The sequence below is a fragment of the Malania oleifera genome, chromosome 3 (genome assembly GCF_029873635.1).
Source record: "Malania oleifera isolate guangnan ecotype guangnan chromosome 3, ASM2987363v1, whole genome shotgun sequence".
NCBI lineage: Eukaryota > Viridiplantae > Streptophyta > Magnoliopsida > Santalales > Ximeniaceae > Malania > Malania oleifera.
In genome coordinates this window covers 22,813,409-22,833,350 of record NC_080419.1, presented here as the reverse complement: position 1 = coordinate 22,833,350, position 19,942 = coordinate 22,813,409, and the positions used below count along the sequence as shown (strand labels likewise).

Here is a 19,942-nt window from a genome sequence, read left to right as displayed (position 1 = left end):
ATAGGCCAGCAAGCAGACCAAAATGCCCTTTAAAAATTTGTCAAGTGGCTTCACCCGAAGCCACTTTGCCACAAATGAATAAGCCAGAAGGTCGAAATGTCCTATTTACCCTCACCTCCTACTGCCTTTCTCGCCAGAATAAACGGTCATCTTTTCACTCCAAAGCCCATTTCATTCAACAGCTTCAAGATTGCGGCGATTTCAAATCCTTAACCGCCACCCACTCCAACGTTCTGAAATCTGGATTCTTGGACGACACCTTCACGACCAACCACCTCATCAACGGCTACGCAAGACTTCAAAAAAGCAATGATGCCCACCACCTGTTCGATGAAATGTCCGAACCAAATGTTGTCTCCTGGACTTCCCTCATGGCTGGGTTTGTCGACACTGGTCGACCCAAAATGGCCCTTTGGCTCTTTACAAAAATGCCCCGAAGGTCGGTTATGCCCAATGTTTTTACATTTGCAACCGTGGTTAATGCCTGTTCGATCCTCGCTGACCTTAGAACTGGCAAGAAACTCCATGCCCAGGTTGAGACTTTTGGTTTTCAATCTAACCTTGTGGTTTGCTCGTCCCTCATTGACATGTATGGGAAATCAAATGAAGTGGAGGAAGCTCTTCGGGTTTTCAACTCAATGAGTTGTAGAAACATTGTTTCTTGGACTTCAATGGTTGCTGTGCTTGGGCAAAACGCACAAGGGGATAATGCACTCCAACTTTTTAGGCAATTCAACCATTCAGTGTTGGACGCCCCAAACCATTTCATGCTGGCCAGTGCGATCAGTGCCTGTGCAAGCCTCGGGAGGCTAGTCTCTGGGAAAGTCACACATGGAGTCGTGATTCGCCGTGGGCATGATTTGAACCATGTAGTTTCAAGTGCACTTGTTGACATGTATGCGAAATGTGGGTCCATTAGTTATTGTAATAAGGTGTTTCAGATGATTCCCAATCCCTCGGTGATTCCTTACACTTCGATGATTGTAGGGGCAGCAAAGCATGGCCTCGGAGCATTCTCACTTTATCTCTTCAAAGAAATGCTTAGAAAAAGAATAAAACCTAACGATGTCACCTTTGTTGGGGTATTGTATGCTTGTAGCCATTCAGGTCTTGTTGATGAGGGCCTCAAACACTTGAACCTTATGTACAAAGAGCATGGTATTATGCCTGATGCAAAGCATTATACATGTGTCGTTGATATGCTCAGCAGATCTGGCCGTCTTAATGAGGCTTACCAGTTAGCAAAGTCTGTAGAAGTATTAAAACCTGATGAAGGGGCTCTCTTGTGGGGGACTCTTCTTTCAGCCAGCAGGCTTCATGGAAGAGTAGATATTGCCGTTGAAGCAAGCAAATGGCTAATAGAATCAAACCAACAAGTAGCAGCTGCATATGTTACTTTGTCAAACACTTATGCGTTGGCCGGGAAATGGGAGAATGTATATGGCATTCGATCCGAGATGAAGCATAAGGGAGTTCACAAGGAACCCGGTTGCAGTTGGGTGGAGAATAAGGATTCGAGTTACGTGTTCTATGCTGGGGACGTGTCTTCATGTCCACGAGGAAGTGAGGTGTTGAGCTTGTTGAGGGAGTTGGAGAGGAGAATGAAGGAAAGAGGTTATGTGGGAGGGAGTGTGGGTTTGGTGTTTGTAGAAGTGGAAGAGGAGGCCAACGAGGAAATTGTGGGTTTGCACAGTGAGAGATTGGCATTGGGCTTTGCATTGTTGAGTATGCCCAAAGGAATGACCATTAGAGTGATGAAGAACTTGAGAATGTGTAGGGACTGTCATGAGGCTTTCAAGCTCATTAGTCACATTATGGAGAGGGATATTGTGGTGAGAGATGTGAACAGATTTCATCATTTTAAGAATGGGTGTTGCACCTGCAATGATTTTTGGTGATGATCGTTCAACAAAGATAATTACATATACAAGCTCATAACCTAAAGACATTAAGCTAATTGCCTTCAACCAAACTCCATTTAAGATTTGTAATGCGCAAATCGAACACCCCTCAATCCTTCCACTAATGCTGATCAGCAACCAAGGCCCTTGCAATCCTCAACAAAAGGGAACCCTAGAGATGCCAACCATGAACCCGACAGAAACCCAAACACTTGTGGAACCTGTGGGTTTAAAATGTCCATAAATTGTGAAGAAAAGGGTGTTGATTTTGCAACAATACAACTGCATGACTGTTGTAAGATGGAGGGGACAGGGAGAGAGGGGATGAATGTGGAAAAGGGAAAAAAGAAAGAGAAAAAAGAAGATTATTCATAAGCATATTATAGTAAGTAATTATTCAAGGGTATTTTGATAAAATGAAAAATGAGTAACAATTCCACGAAATGAATAGAAATTTCAGCTTCCAAGCTGGAATCACAGATATGTCATCCAAAAGTCCGTCGGGAATCCCTTTTCCATCCAAAGGTCCGTCGGGAAACCTTTTTCCCGTTCCGCGTTATTGCTATGAAACCAATCATGGGAATAGATTTCCAAACCAAAATCATGAGCCCACTTGGAAACCCAGTCTTGGATTATTTGTAAAAATCAATCTAACCTTAATGCTTTGCACCATCAAAGTGCATCATTTTCCATCCACCAGGCCCTGTTTGGAGCTTCAAATTAAAATTTGAAGAAAAAAAAATGTAGATGAAAGAAAAATATGAAAAATCTACTCTTTTCATAATTGGTTAGCAAAGAAAGTAAAAAAGATCATAATCAAAATTTTGAATTTCATATCATTATCATTTTATTTATTTTTTTAATTCTTAGTAAAATTCAAAAAATAAAAAATCACTTTTAATACTACTTCTCAAGATAAAATACTAAATTTTTTTCTTTTTGTCTTTTTGTTTTTTTTCAAACAAAATCATTAGATGTAATGGAGCCTAGGAATAGGATTTGAGAATCTTTTCGTATCCATAGAGCACATACATTTCTCAAACTGGGAAGACGTAATATTACCACAATGTCATGTTTGTTTTGTAGAATAGAATTGGGTAGAAAAGAAATAAAATAAAAATTCAAATAAAACGAATGACAAAATCAAGAGACAAATTTGATTTCATTTAATTTCTATGTACCAAACATTCAGTAAACGAGTAACTTTTATGATACCTAGTTTGTGTTAGAGAGAGAGAGAGAAAGAAAGAATTATTGATTGATTTTATCCTACTTATATTACAGAACGAGATATTGCATAACAAAACAAAAATAGCCTGCTTCTATTACACAACTGAAATGTTTTTGGTGAGCATTTTACAGTGAGGAAAGCTACCATCACTCTGAACAGGGTAACAATAGTGTTCATACATTCCAATCTATAAAACATTTCAATAAATGAAAATCTAAAAGCTGTGATTTCTAAAGTTTCATCCTGCACAATGGCTGCTGCTGCTTGGAATCCCATACCAATAACCTTTTCACTGGCCTGAAAACCACAAGGTAGAAAAGTGATAGAGTATATTTGCAAGGACTCCACTCAACTTACCTCTATAAAAGACCAGCAACAGAGAACCCCACCATTTTATATTTCCTTTTTCTCCCCAAAATTTCAAGCAGCATCTAACCCTGCAACTGATTAGATGTGTGATTTTATAAATTCAAAACAAAATTGTTTTGAAATCCAAACTCGCAGCCCATAGCTCCAAACTCAATGTTAGTAGATTAACTTCATCAACCTATCCTTCTGACAACCAAAAACCCAGAACAGAAAGAACAGAAACTGTGTAGAAACCAGGACAGCTTCCTATCTTCCCGGAATGAAAACAGCCAAACAGGCCACTCTGTCTAAAGTAAAAGCAACAAGAAATATGACAAGAACATAAATCAACACCACCACAATAAAGATCACTACTACTCGCATCAGGATGATTAGTGACCATGTAATATTTGGGGAAAAAAAAAAGGATTTCACAACAAGCAAAACAAGCTACTTCAACGTGATTTACTGTGTTTTCTCGTGGGGGTTTGGGGGCAGGGCCGCGCCGGGGGGGGGGGGGGGGGAGAAGAGGGGAAAAGAGATGATAAAAGGCCATTGGAGAGAGTGTAAAATAGAATGCCATATTATTTTAGCAGAACAAAAAAGAGGTTCAGCCTAAATATCTAATGCAACCACTCCAACCTGGCCTTGTCAGTTCCTATAAATCATCTATAATGCATCCCCAGCTCCTCAGTTTCAGAAACTCATTTCATAAAAATGTTTCTCAATTCACATTGCATAGTGATGCACTGTATCTTCGTCATGTTAAAATGCATGCACTTCGCTAACTAATCATCCATGGAACATTTAAGCATACATGAGTTTCAAAATCATAATCTACCAAAACTACAAATGCTGTGCATGCAACAAATGGACCCAATTGAGGTAGTCATGTAGTATAGAGCTGTTGTGCAAGATTTAGTGAATTTTCTATGATAATGATTTGGCAGCCAAGACGCAGAAAAAAAAGGAAAAAGAAAAAGCAGATGTGTATTTAGATGATTCGGCAAATATTCAAATCCATCTGAAGGCCAAACCTCATAACTGCTTAAAAAGCAAATGAGGGGAAATATGTTGAAACACGCACCCACACGCGCATGCGCTTACATACCTACAAAAAATAATTCTTCCTTTGACGTGTGTGCATGCGTATTTAGTCAGAAATGAAAGTATATCCTCACCTGTAAAATCTATTTGCAACACAAGCTGAAAGAATTGGAAGCTGAAAAGCAGCAAAAGACTGGATACATCCTCGGATAAACCTCAACAGATTTTATTGATGCATTAATAAACAGATACTGCCCTGTTGTTCATATCAAAAGGCAACAGTTAGGAAAAGTCACAATTCACAACATCAAAAGTACAACAAAATTCTTGCAATGTTAAAATGTCAGAAACCTCACAAACCGTGATCATAAGGCGACAACCAAATCTCCAAAGCTGTGGAATCCATGCAGATGTTTGCAAAATTTCTTGTCCTTCCAATTTCTTAATTACAGCACCACTTACTAATTTCCAACTTTTATAAAAGGAAACTCTACAAAATATGACCACACGAAATCCACCCTAATGGTAATTTTGATATCAGATAATTAATGACTAGAGATCCTCTAAACAATGGTGAATTATCAGAAACCTGAACATTCAATAACCTTGGGAACTAAGAAATCCAATAGAATTGGTCTAGAACTCATTTTTTTACAAAAAATATAGAGAAAATTCACATAGAAGCATTTTTTTGCCCCATCAAAAAGATAGAAATAATAATTGTAACAAAAAGAGAATGTCCTTGAGAAAATTGAAAGGTCATAACTATATTAGAAACCAATCTCCTCGAATCAGTTGCCTAGCATTTTCGATCTCTAAATATTTCTCCCTTTAGCTCCAAATAAATGGAGCCAAAAATTTTCGTAAAAAAGAAAAAAATAATAAAAATAAAAAAAATAAAACTGCAATATTACACAACCTCCAGATTTGTTTCTGAACCAGTAAGAACTGCATCTCTTTTTCCCAACCAACGAAACTTTAGGTTGGGCATGCCATGCCCTTATCCAAGTCAAGATTAAGCTGAACATTCAAAGAATACATAACAAAATTTTCAAATCAATCTCACTTTGTACACATGTACAGAGAAGTAACGAGCTCTCAAAGACCTGTCTCTTCTTGGGAAGCCAAGCTGCAAGTCTTCAAAGGCTTCCTATCCCCTAATATTTTTCCTGATGCCAGCTGATTGGGGGAAATGGACCAGAAAAATAAGAATATATACAGGGCTCTTAATCTCTACTTCCACCGAAACCTGAACGGCTGATGGCCCCCATTGCAAGCTGAACCAAATTTACGAGTTCTTCTACATCTTGAAAGCTGAAATCAATGACCTTTTTAACAGAAGAGATCCCCTCGTTCTGTGACTCTTCTAGGGTTTCATTAGCAGCTGCAAAAGCATTCTGTGATTTTCTTGAAGCCTCCATTGCAAAATTTACGTGCTGTGTCTGCAAACCAATCACATTTCAAATATTGACCTTTTAGATCACCACAATAAAAACATTGCTAAAGGGACAGAATAGGCACATCAAACTTGTGAGAGTTTACCATCCTTAGCCTTAGCCCTTACAAAAACAAGCAAGGTCCAACCATCCATAGAAATCAATAATTATGGTTGGTGTAGCCCAATACAAGTCTTCCAATAACCAAGCTCTAGAATGGAAAGTATAAATATGAGAAACCTCACTAGACTTTTTTTATTACACCAAAATTGATGCCTGAGATTTCCCAAAGCTGACCTACCCTAATACCATGGGTAATTTAAAGTTGTAGAACCAGTTAGTTTAACCATTAATAAAAAGTTATTTTCTCTGATGCTAACGAGTCCATATGTAAATTTCCCCTATGAATGTTTTATTGCTTGGTCATATTAATAAAACAAGTAAATCCATTCCATATACGTGCATCAGAATCATGATTGTTGGTTGTCCACTAATGCTATTGGTACCTATCATATGAATGATTCTTGTCCATGTGTGCTCCGCCGTTGTAGGCATTTCCAATGATTTACCATCATCATGGTGCACAAGGCTTGTGCTAGAATTATTTACATGCAAATAATTTGCCCTTCTAAAACGTTCTCTTGATATGGCCATTGTCAAAATCACTAGGGAAAAATGCACATAATTGAGTCTCACATCATAATCTCAAGGAAAGCAATATATAGAAATTCAGGAAGGCTGGACAACATATCAAACAAGTTTTCATAATTTATCAATTGACAAAATATATTCGTCTTTTAATGCAAAACTCGTACTCCTAGAATTGCAATACATGCACTTAGGTCAGAGGCAGACCATTCCCATTCACAACAATTTTGTCCATTACAAGAAGGATTTTTGCAGATTTCCCATACACACGCATGCACACTGGCATCCTCATAAAATATCACAATATGTCCAGACTGGCTGACTAGAATTAAGTGATTTGCATCTTTGTGCCCAGACCAGTTTCCCTTAGCCATATTTCCAAACAAATATGCATTACGATGATAGTATATTGAACTGAATCAACTTACAAAGTCAAGGAGCCGAATGAAATTGGGGCGGTTTCGAGCAACAATGACATGGTTTCCAGCAATATGAGAACTGATACCCTTTGATACAGCAGACTTATCCACTGCTGGTTGATTGTACAAGTTATCAACATCTGACGCAGAAGATGATGGAGATTCACCTAAGAAATTATTTAAGAGTCATTTGCTTTTTTTAAAAAATAGCTTCAAAAATACAGAGGTATACATTTCCACATAATGTAGGTATGTACTGTTTACTTGGCCAAGACAGGAGGAACACAATAAGACACAAGGTGGTTCCCGTTCAAACATTAAGGGCCACAGTAGTTACTGGGGTGTCTGACTCAATGTTACATCAACACTAAGAGAATAAAACACCATCCTCAAAGAATGGATCCAAAATGGAGAGTAGCTATTATCCATGCCTCGTAAATAATGCATATGCTCAAATATTCAACACTAATTTAAACCTCTTTATTTTATACTTGCACCAATAGACTTCTATCAATATGTGTCTGTGTGCATGTGTGAATCATACAGATATAGGTGTGTGTGTGTGTGTGTGTGTACCGATGGCCCACAAGCTAATCAGATACCACAGAAAAGCTTTCCAGAACTATGTTCTATTTAGAAAAGCAAGCACTTGCGCATATATAACACACACACACAACTACATGACTACGCATATAGGTGAAAAGTTGAATTAAAATAGAATCACTTGTCCATTCCCAGTAAAGCTCTTCAGTTTCCCATTATCAAGTAATGCAAGCCTCTATAAAATTTAATAACTACACCATATCCAGTAACTAAGAGTTTAAAAAATCATAATACTACAATAACAAGTACACCTCATCTATATGCTACTAAAAAACAAAAATATTTAGGGCATGCTTAGTTACGGAAAACATTTTTCATTTTCCATTTCTAATTTTCCAATGATAAAAAAATCCAGATTATTTTTTAGTTTTCTAAGATTTGTATTAAAAAGGTAGAAATAAAGAGTTTGTTTAGTTGTGCAAAAAAAAAAACACTTTTCCATTTTGTAATTTCAAAATAAATACAAAAAAAAAAAATTCAATTTTCCAAAAATTATATAAGGTAGTGTTTGGAATCATCGATACTAGGGCTTGGATTTTGACTTTGTGTCAATTTAGACAAAACTCAATACAATTTTATACATATTAGTATATTTTGTCATAATTCACCCAAATCCAAGAGCTGAATTACATGCTCCCAAACATTAAGTAAGAAATCGGAAATCTAGAAGATAACAAAAAGATATTTCCCAACTTATCTATATAAATTTCGAAAATTGGAAAAGCAAGGTGGCATTTTTGTAATTATTTGAAAAATTAGAAATAGAAAATAAAACTATTTCCACAAGAAAATAGTTCCAAAACTTCTAACTTTTTTTTCTTTTTTTATATATAAATGTTGTAAAACTGAAGAATTAGCTATTTTTTTGTAATTCTTTGGAAAACTAAAAATGGATATGAAAATTTTTTTCCACAAATAAACAGACCCTTACTTTTTTGCTTCACCAGTCTATAAACCCAATTATTACACCTAAGTTATGCGTGCAATAACGTGCAACATATTATGAGGATATGAAGTTTACATCAGCTTTGTAGTTTGCACATTATATAGTAAATATAAGCATAGCCTAATGAAAAAGGGTACGACACTAGAAAGGAAGATGTGGAATTTAAACACACGTGCATCAAAGGCATGTGCATAAACCATGACTTTGAATATAATACCATGAGGTATCATTTGTAGAGTTGCTTGCAATTCATGCCGATCTCTGCCTGTACTGGAATGTTTGCAATAAACCACCCTCATGTATGCCACCTCTATGCATTTATAGGCCAGGGAAGCAGCAGCCATTTCTTCGCGTCTCTCATATTCATGGGCACAGGATCTGTGAATTTAAGAAGTTCAGCATACAGCCTATAGTGTTGGAAAATAGAAGCTTGCAATTTAGATATATTAACTCTAGATCATTCTGTCTACGAGGATATAACAAAATTAGCCAACCACAATTATTTAGAATTCCATTGCAGAGTAACTGAGTAAATCTCCAAGCAGCTACATATGAGTAGGGGAGACCATGTGCCAGTGTGGCAGTTAAAATTACCCCCACAAAAAATATCATCCATACTACATTAGAGGAAGCAATGCAACAGTGTATCTACAATTTTGGCAGTGCTCCTAATTAAGTTGAGACCCAAACTTCAATAAAAACTTATTGATCCAGCTTCAAAATTTGTTACTTACTCACAAATTTCAGCAGTAGCACCATACATTTGCATTGGAGTCATGTCCCCATGTTTGTCACTCTCACCGTTGGAAGTTTCCATAAGTGAAGCACCACGAAGAAATTGTAAAGCAGATTGAAAGTACATTTCATTACTTTCAAAAGCAAACCCAGAGCTCTATGATAGATGATGAAATATTATCAATAGTTAGAGCAAGGAAAAAAAGCCAAACAGGATATCAAGGTTAAGAAATAAAAACCAGAAGCAAAAGAAAGAGCATTAGAAAACCTTGAGACGATCAGCATAGTCACGGAGATGTTTTGCTTTTATCAGAGCATCAGTGGCATTCTGCGAAGAAGAACCCTTTCTCAATGGATTTAGGGCACTGACATCCCTCAACCTATGCTGATTAGCTGGAAGATGCCCTAAATGACAGTGCAGTCCACTCTCATTACCAGCATAGCCATGCTGTTTCAACACCTTAGACACATCGCCACTGACAGAGACATCAGCTGAAACTGCTTCAAAGGATCCTCCTTTCTGGGACCCTAGCACTGATTGGGAACGCCGAGCCAATGTTTCTCTTTTATCTTCGTATTGAAGGTTTATTTGTAACTTCCCATCCTTCAATTCCATTTGCATAGGATTGGTTTTCTTCCCAGGAAACTGGTTAGAAGATATTTCAGCCTTGCTATTCTGAATCAGGTTCCGCTGCAGGGAACCTTGTTCATTTGCACAATGTAAAGCACCTGGTTTAGCATCTGAACCATCATGCACTCCAAATTTTAACTGATTTCCTCTCCTATTACTGTTTGAACATTTTCCTAGAGAATCCTTCTTACTATGATGATTCTTCTCATCCTTGTTATTATTAACTTTAGGCTGTTCAGGACAACTGTGACTGACATCAGTTTCTATTTCAGAGAATGGAGCAAGACGGTGGGAGTCAATCCCTGAACCTGAATCATACTTCAGGCTCTTCTGAGGATACATTTCTTCCTGCTCACTTGGTGGGTCAGAAACCTTCAACTTGTCTCCGCTATAATCAGATGTATAACTTCTGTCCCTGTGTTTGGACTGTACCAAGCAGCCATTTTGAGATTTCTTCGAAAACACATTCTCCGGGCAATGGTTCCGAGTTAATCTTTCTTCCTTGTAGCAATGCTCCACAGAATGCATATCATTAGAGTCCCGACCATGTTCTGGGTTAAAAGGACGATTATTCACCAAATGGCTATTACCATTTTCAGAACAAGTTTCACCATTTAACCTAGTAGTGCCACTGAATTTTTTGTTACCTTCAGTGTCCTGATAATCGAGTGCAGGAAATTCAAGGGATTCAATACAAGTGAGAGAAGAGACTTTGTCCTTCCTTGCAGCATCAACTTTACCTAAAAGTTCCATTCTTGTCGGTGTACAGCTGTCTAGATTGGAAGTTTTAAATGGAGAAGAGGAAACAGATTCTACAGGAGAGCCTTTTGCTTCTTGAAAACTAGCTCTACTTTTACAAGAACCAGAAACCATTGAAGAGCTTGAAGTGGCAATGGTTGAAGCTTGCCCAGATCCCAAATCCCTTTTCATATCTACACCATCCAGGACTCGTTGAGATAAAACATTTCCATTTTTCTTGTGCCATTGGTCCTTCTTGATATTTTTTACTTCTTCTGTACCATCAAGTGGATGAACTATACCACCTGACATGGGGGCTCGGATCGCTCGACCTTTTCTGGTTGATATATCATCACCCTTACTTGTACTGGACTCCTTTCCCTTCATCTTAGACACCCTGCACTTCCTCCCATTCCTGAATTCACTCTCACCACTCTCCTCCTTCATAGAAGCCTTGGTGTCTGGGATATGACACCGCACAATCTGAGCTGTCTCTGCATAATTCTGCTCATCTTTCCAGTCCTTTAATTTCCTCTTCTTCGCATAAATATCCACTTTATTGCATGTTTCTCTGTGTACTGGACCACCATTCAAGGAAACATGAGCCTTGTCTCCCCCTCTTTTCCCTAGTAGTGTTCCCTTCGCATCCTTGGAATAAGAGTATTCATTATGCTGCTGCGTAACCTTCCCAGTTGTCTTTTTTGCCAAAGCAGAACCAGAACTGTAATCCACCCCCTCAAGCTTCCCATCAAGTTCAGAGTTCTGATGTTTGTCAGTACAGAATGCACCCTCTGTCTTGGTTTTCTTGGAAGCTCCATATACAATTTGATCAGCTTCCCTCTTGTTCTTCCCCCCTGTTTGCTTTGCACCTGCATATACATCATCCCATCAAAAGGAATTACATACTGTCACACGGAAATATCTGACAGCAATTAAAAAAAAAATCTCAGTCAAAAATGAGCATACCTCCATTGATCTGATTCGCTTTCGGTTTATGAACAAGTTTTTCATTGGCCAAGTAGTGTGACATACTTGAATGCTGAAAACTAGATTTTTTCATCAAATTTGATTCAGAATGAGACAAGTTCACATCATTTAAGATCCTGCTTTTCAAAGATTCATGTTGACGACTCCTCGGTATTTCCTTTGACCCATGTTTCTTCTTTACTTTATTATGCATGGCATTAGAACTGAAATTATGGTGGTTTTGGTCAAGCTGTTGCGTATCAGCTGTCATTATTCCAAATGCAGTTCCATTGGCATGATTGTGTGTGTTATTTTGATTCTCAGGAAGTGGAAGTTGGTACAGTGCATTGAGAGCCTTTGTTGTCTCCTCCTCACTGATGTCACACCGGTTCATTCCAGGCCTATAAACATTATCAATTTTGAAAAGAATTAGGCTCTGAGGGTTCTCCATGGAAGTGTGTGTATGCCAGTATTTATGGTTGCACATGCATGGAGAGAGAGGGAGAGGGAGAGGGAGAGAGAGAGAGATACAGACAGACAACATCTGAAGTAAAGAAATAATTTCTTGCTCATCTTTTCAAAACACCATGATACCAATCAATTGGGCATTCTAGTTACCAAAGCTAATGCAAATCTGTAACAGAGCACAGAATGGAACTTACAGCCAATCTAGCATGCTACACAGCCACTTTTCCGGGAGCTGCTCTGGTGTTGTACCAAATGGGAGAAGTCGCCACTTCTCACAACTGTCACAACAGACCCAATTGTCTTGTATAACAACAGCAGGCACTGTTACCGGTGCTGTCTCAGAAGTGAGTCCATCTCTTAATAAAGAAGTGCCAGCATTTGGAGCCTCTTTCACAATATCTTCTGACGTCAACTTCTTATCACCTTTTTTAGTTTGTAATCTTCCTTTTGATTTGTCAAAGAATGCCTTGAGTTCTCTTTCATCACCCTTGTGGGCAGAGTCCTTTTGAGTATCACCAGAAGAACTCTGCAATAGAATCACTCGGGTGTCCATCCCCTTTGATTTTGAATCTCCCCTTGATTCCCTCCGCTCACCTCTGAACTTAACAATATCTTTCTGGGACTTTAAATTATGAACTTTACTTTTAAATGGAGAAAGGGCATAACTATTATTTTTCCCATCTTTTGGAGAACAAACCCTCGAGCTTTCTTCCTCTAGATCAGCAGCTGGCCTACCATTGCCTTGATTTCCCTTGGACTTTCTTTTGCCCTCATACAATGACTTTTCTGTCCTGCAAAGCACTTTAACTTCGTTCTGTCTAATGGATGCAATTTTCTGAACAACCTTCTTCTTTGAACAATCTACTGGCCCAACATTATGACCTTCCTTGAATTGAGACACATCTGAAATATCTTTAAATTGAGCAGAAACTTTTTCATCTTTTTTAGCCCCATCACCTTCCCCGACATCAACATAGCCGTCCTTATAGGAATTTGCTACTCTGCATTCTCTGATATTTCCCACTGAACTACTATTAGCCTTTTGCTTTTCACTGTTGTCACTGTCTTGACCAGATATTGACTCCAAGTACTCCTCATTTGCTAAGTTAGACAATATTGATCTGCACTTCTCCCCATCCTTATTGGGATTCTTAGAAGCCCCAACTCCGCTACCAGTACCTTTTGCCAAGTCAGCAAAATCACATGTTGACTTGGACAAAGGCTTTTGTTTCCCATCAGTAAGGAGTTCCTTGCCATCTGGAGTTTCATTATCTATTTTTCCCTTCAAGAAGGACCTCATTTCACTGTCCATTTTTATACCCTTCCCATGCTTCAATTCTAACAGCTTTTTACTTTTCCCCACTAACTTCACTCTTCTCTCTTTTAGCACCTTACCATCCCCTCGCATGGAATCAGACCCATCAACTGACAAGGCAATATGTTCTTGACAACCCTTGAGGTCAGCTGCAGGTTTACTTTTTCTCAGAAGCATTTCTTTTTTTGACAAGCAAAGCAAGCTGTCATCAAGAGGTGACAATAGTACTCCCCCAGGCACTGGAATTGTAGTCATGATCTGTATCACCACAAGAGAAAAATGAGAGGGTGAAGAAAGAAAAGATAAAGAAAGACAGGAAGAAAGGAAGGAGGGAGGGAAGAGTGCATATGGAGACACAGTTACGCACACCAAAAAGGGAAAAAAATACTTTAAGCCCATAGAATGTATTGAAGTGCAACCTATAAGCTTTACCTGAAGAATGCTGGTCAGAGATTCATTTGCAGTCTCCTGAAATTCCCCTCCACTTTCCTCAGGGCTCTTCCCCAGAGAGGAAGATGGAGAATTATCAAGCCCAAGACCACTATAGATCGCAGCATTTTTTTGAGAAATGCTATCAGAACCCACTTTAATACGAACCTTCAGTGTCCTATGGTCAGTTGGAACTGATCTCTGTGAAGTTGCCTGTTCCATGGGAAGCTGCTCCACAACATGATTTGGTGGCAAGCATTGTTCTTGTTTGACTACAACATCCCCAGATGGGAACCTTGAAGCATGCAATAAATTGACATTGCACAAAGCAGGTCTATGACTCACAGATACAGGTGCACTTGAGGGAGCTGTACGATTCTGGGAAGCACCCTGTACATAACATAACCACAGTGCTGGAGTAAAACTAGAATTTCCAAAACTGACAGAAGATTGGTCGTGTATTTCTCCTCATTAACTGATTATAAAATTACAAAAAAAAAAAAGGGAATTTGTCCACATACTTCCATGGGCAGATTGTCAAGAGATTTTGGCTCACTGTGATTCTGAAATCTCTCTGGGGATTTTGGATGAGACCATATGGGAGGAGACCGCTGATAGGTCGGCAAAAATGACCCATATCCACCAAATTTTGCCCCTGACAAAATGAATAAATTCCCAAACCATTATTTCTAGTGTAGGAATAACGCACTTACACTTCTCCATGTGATCCATAAGTCCCACTACAGATTGCTCACCCAAATTCTCTGCAGAAACCCCGCCTTCAAAATCTTTTTGAAAATGACCCAGGACATCTTTAATCTTTACATCCTTTAAAAAGAAAAGAAAATCAGTTATCACTACATATGTTAAAACATGAAGTGATGATATTCCTACAGGCAAAATGCCAAAAAAATAATTAACTAGAACACAATCAACATATCAAGAGAATAAGTGCATCTGTGCAAGCTTAGGAGACAGCTTATTCACATCCCATGAGGAAACTTCACAAATGGACCAGTTTTCATGCACTGCCTCCTGAAATTCAAGAGATACAAAATCCAAACACTGCTGTTTACATTCATTTGTTTATGCAAATGGGTTTGCTGGGTTCTTGAAATGTCTACCGCAAAAGTTGGCAAAACTTACACGGATGATCCATTTCAAATTGTGAATGAACTGAAGTTCCCAAAAGAAAGGAGGACACTACTCTTTATCTGTTGTTGCACTCCACTAGAAGTTGTAATAATCAACTCAATTTTCTCTCTCGATTATTAGCTTGTTGGTTGAACTCTTAAGTCTTAAGAAAGCTGTGAAGTTTATTTTTGCTTGACTTTTGTTATCTTCGGTTCTTGCAACTAGACAACCAGGTAGAAGGTAAACAAACTTGCCATTGCAATATAGATTGGGTGGCTTCAGAACTCTTAGCCAAAAATTCCCACGCCCACCCCCAGACCATCCCCCCAAAACAAACAGCTTACTATAAAAAATTTCTAACTCACGACTGATTTTAAGAGACAAAAACTCTGCCAAAAATTCCCACGCCCACCCCCAGACCCCATCCCCCCAAAACAAACAGCTTACTATAAAAAATTTCTTAACTCACGACTGATTTCAAGAGACAAAAACTCTAACGTATTACACTCACTCACCACTATATTATACCATATTTCTGCGGCATTCTCCCCCTCCTCCCTCCCCCCTCCCAAAAAAAAGTCAAGAAAAAGAAGAAGAAGCCTATATCCCTTGTGCAAACTCTTCGAATTCAGGAACATTTTCAATGAGTTTCTAACTTTTTAGTAATGTTATTTTTACGTGGCTATGACTACATTCAAATCATATATCCTGAATAATTGCCAGACCACGGTGAAAAGGAAGTCATTGTCTCAAGCCAATGCATTCCAAAGAAAAATAGGTGGCACCATACAGTGTTTGTGGAAAAGGATGAATCTTGTTGAAGTAAAACATACAAAAACCCTTACAATGTAAGAGAAATCGTTGTCAGGGTCAATGCTAGTGCCGTCATCATCCTCCTTGTAATAGCAAGCCTCTCCTTCCTCAATCTCTGTTCCTTCCATCTACCCTTCCCACTCCACGAAACCCTAACTCTAACACTAACCTAGTCCGAATACTAATCTCTAAAAGTAAAAACCTCTCGCTACAATCCCTACTCTCCACATAAAGAGCCAAAACCCTAGCCCGCCCCTTCCTTCCCTAAAATCTAACATCACTCCAAACTTGAAAAATCCTCTGACTCACCAAAGGATTCCAAAAGCCCAGCAAAACCCAGAAAGGGATTACCCTGAAACTGCCATGGAAGAGCAGAATCAGAAACCCTCATTGGAACTAAGCAAAAAACTATGAACAAGTGTTACAAAACTCGCTCTTGATGCCCACGATCGTTGTTTAGGAGTAGTATGACGAATGATCAAGGAAATTCTCTCTCCCCACCCTTGTCTCTTTCCTCGGACCTTGGATCGGCTCGACGCGCTCGTATCCCTTCGAATTTAACTCGTGTTTGGGGTTGGACAGCAGAGATCAGAGCTGTGTTTTCCTTTTCCGTATTTTAATGTTTTTGGCCTTCTGTTTTTAGACGATATTATTCATTTATAATTTATTTGAAGTTCAGAGGGGAAGCAGCCAATAACCGGACTCTGTTTGTACAGTTTTTTAGATCCATTGGATCTGGATGATCCATCCAACTTCTTAAATGGGTCTTTTTTGGAGCTTTTTCCGTTTTATTATTAAAATAAAATAAAATATTAAATAATACTCTAATTGAAAAAAAAAATTCTCAAACTAATGTCTACGTAATCTCGCAATTTAGTGCTATAAGATTTAAAGTTCCAGTAAGTGGGAAGGTGACACATGGTACGGGACTTAACAAATCTCGCAACACCAAGTAACGAGATTAAAACTCTAGTGAGCGGGAAGGTGACGCGTAACACGGGGTTGAACAAATCTCATAGAACCAAACTGCAAGATTTGCTGCGCAAAAGTTACCTGAGCTAACGCGTGGCAAATCTTGCAAGTTGTTCTTGTGAGATTTGCTTCACCCATTCTTCTGCCCCTTCCTCCTTCAATTTTCTTCGCGTTGCAGAGCAGCCAGCACCAGTGCAGCAGAGAGCAGAGGTCGAACGCTGCAGGTTATACCGTTGGTGAACATTGCTAGGTTACCGTTGCTGCTCGTGAACGTTGCTAGCAAGAGTTGCTTGAAGAAGAAGATTATAAAGGGGGGAGATAGGGTAAGACCTTTGAAACCCTAAGTTCATTATTTTTTGAATTGAAAATACATATTCTTTGATTGATTGGTTGATTTGTTAGTGTGCATTATTTAGTCTGAATTACCTTCAATTCGTTGATTGAAGGTTTTTATTTCAAACTCCCTAATTTGAGGTATGTATTTTAATTTTGTTCAGTTTTTCATTTAATTTTTCTATTGCTATTTTTATTATAAGTGTATTAGATATTTAAATATATATATATATATATATATATATATATATTTAACAATCATGAGATGGTATATTGATAATTTTAGATCCAATGCATATAGTTCAACAATCATGAGATGATATATTGATAATTTTAGATCCAATAATTAATAGATGATTTTTTTCTTTATTTTAAAATTGAATTATATTGCATCAATAATTAATATGTTAAAATATATGATTAGTTTCTAATATGTTTTACACTAAAATTATAAATAATTTTAATCAAAGTTTTAATTGATAATTATGTTCTTATTATTTTAACTAACATTAAAATGTTTTTATTAAATGATAATAATAAATATATTATTCTGTAATAAAAAATAATCTTATTCTTGATGTATATATATAACATGTGATTGTCATATTTTGTATGTATGAATTACATGCTGTGATTGTCATATCTTGTGTATATGTATATACATATTGTAGGATTCCATTTCCAATGGATTTTTGTTTCTTGAATAGCTTGTTTGATCTTATATTTCATATCTTTAGTGTCTCCTTTGATCACAACTAAATTCATCACTTTTCATATATTATAGACAATAGCTGTCTGTATTACTTTTGCCTTGTGATCTTTTGCACTCTTCAAATTAGTCAACTTGTCTAAAATTTTATTCCACTTCAAGTTTTGAAACTAAAGATTCAGTTGTTCCATTAATCCCTTAAATATCATTTAAATTTTGTTATAATTTACTTCCTAACTTAGCACTTGACATCATATGCTGAATATTTTCATAATATATGTTTTTAATTTTCTGAAAAACTTATTTATTTTATTTATTCATAATTCTAGGTCATATTGTGTGAGTTTAATTATTTTAAATTATATTGTATTTATGTGTAATAAATACGTAAACATGTAAAAATAAATAGCAAACTCAATCACATTCTTCTTAATTATATTCTATACATGTGTTTGAAAGAATGACTAGTTTCATGACAAATTATAAGTAGAATGTGAATCATGTCTGATTGAACTGCGTATCCTCGTGTTAATGTCATGATTTTATTAGAAGAAGTTTCATAAATTTGTCAAGATTCAATTTCTCGTCTATTTAAGTTACATATCAAGATTGTTGGTACTTAAGTGATAAAGTGAAGGGGTGAAAATTATTTATTTAGTTTAGAGCTTTCATTTAAAAATTAAAAATCAAGCAATTTATTTTTAATATAACTTATTTAATTCTTAATTGAACAAGAAATTAATAATAAATTTGAGTGACATATTGATCTGAATGCCTCCTACATGGCTGATGCAGTGATGTGAATTGCATGTTGGTAGATATTATAGGTTCTCGCATGCTCAGACTGAATTATTATATTGTTTGCAAACGTTTAAGAGACATGGTAAAAATGTGAAAATGTTCAAATTATAGATGGTATGCTGCCGAAATTTCTGTAGGACTTTCCCCAAAAAAGAATTACATGCATGCAAAATTTGTTTTAAAGTGACGAGTGAAACATTTAGGGAAGATTGCATGCTCATGAACATAGTGAAATTAATTATTGATTACTATTGACTTAGCATATCACTTATACATACAATTGTTGTTTTCCATAGGTATTTTTTCTTTCCCGAGCGTCGATCGAAATGGCAGGAAGTTCAAGCAGTACTCAAGTGACGGTATTGTTGTACATAGGGGGGACATTAGAATCGGACCAACTGGTGTTAGTTATAATATTCCGCCAGTTCGACCTATTCAAATTGGCATAGGTATAAATTAACTAAATTGTATATGAAGATATACAAGTATTTGCATATTGATCCAAATCAATATGCATTGCGGGTAATCGCAAGATACCCTATGCAAGGGCATCATGATACAATCATCTATGAGGCTGTTCCCGTAACTGACGATTACGGTCTGCGCATTGTGTTGGATGCACACTGCGTAGGGACGACATATTTAACTGTGCAATTATATGTCGAAACTATTCTTTACATGGGTGTCACCCCAGATGGCCAGACGGGAACCTCTGTTGAGCATGTGGTTGAAGCAGAGGAAGAAGATATTGAACCATACATAAGTGCAGATATTGGTGGGATGCCTGTTGTGGATATGAACGAATGTCCGGGATCGTCATTCGAGCCGCACACTTACGAAAGATCTATTCTTGGCACGGATGATCATGGTGTTTGCGAAGAAGTTCTAGTAGAACGTCCAGGATCGTTGTTCGTCATTGCAAACAACACGTTAGACGAGGGGATGAACATCACGAATGATGTTCATTTACAAGATGACACATGTGAGTAGGAAATTGGTGAAGGGACGAACGAGTTCCCTAATGATGTCGACCAACCCCCCGTGAAACAAATGATGCCACGTACAATGTCGAGTTCATAGACGAACCTCCTATGTATGGTGTAATTGACGTAGATGCTGCAGATTTGTCACGTGATGAGGAGCTTCCTAGACGGGTAACTCGTTGGGATGAATCGTTTGAGCTGAGTAAGGTGATGCTATTCGGGTCGAAAGATCAGTTGATAGCAGCAGTTCGAATATATCACGCTCGAACGCACCATAACTTCCACATCATGCAGTCTACCCCACTGTTATGGGTTGTTAGCTGTAAGAACTCTGAT

General features: G+C 37.6%; 2 protein-coding genes across 2 annotated transcripts; one reads left to right on the top strand and one right to left on the bottom strand.

Moving 5' to 3' along the window:
- Positions 1–74: 74 nt before the first annotated feature.
- On the top strand, positions 75–1,935 carry LOC131151203 (pentatricopeptide repeat-containing protein At4g15720). Its single transcript, XM_058102450.1, has one exon. It carries the CDS (start codon positions 75–77, stop codon positions 1,896–1,898), a length of 1,824 nt encoding a protein of 607 aa, XP_057958433.1. The 3' UTR covers positions 1,899–1,935.
- Positions 1,936–5,269: 3,334 nt separating this feature from the next.
- On the bottom strand, positions 5,270–16,439 carry LOC131152031 (cysteine-tryptophan domain-containing zinc finger protein 7-like). The gene is made up of 11 exons (XM_058103609.1): positions 15,841–16,439; positions 14,617–14,689; positions 14,383–14,516; positions 13,865–14,251; positions 12,312–13,690; positions 11,650–12,050; positions 9,583–11,552; positions 9,314–9,471; positions 8,797–8,957; positions 7,040–7,197; positions 5,270–5,969 (listed from the first exon to the last, which is right to left on the bottom strand). The coding sequence occupies exons 1-11, from the start codon at positions 15,934–15,936 to the stop codon at positions 5,754–5,756; spliced, it is 5,133 nt and encodes a 1,710-aa protein (XP_057959592.1). The 5' UTR covers positions 15,937–16,439; the 3' UTR covers positions 5,270–5,753.
- Positions 16,440–19,942: the final 3,503 nt, after the last annotated feature.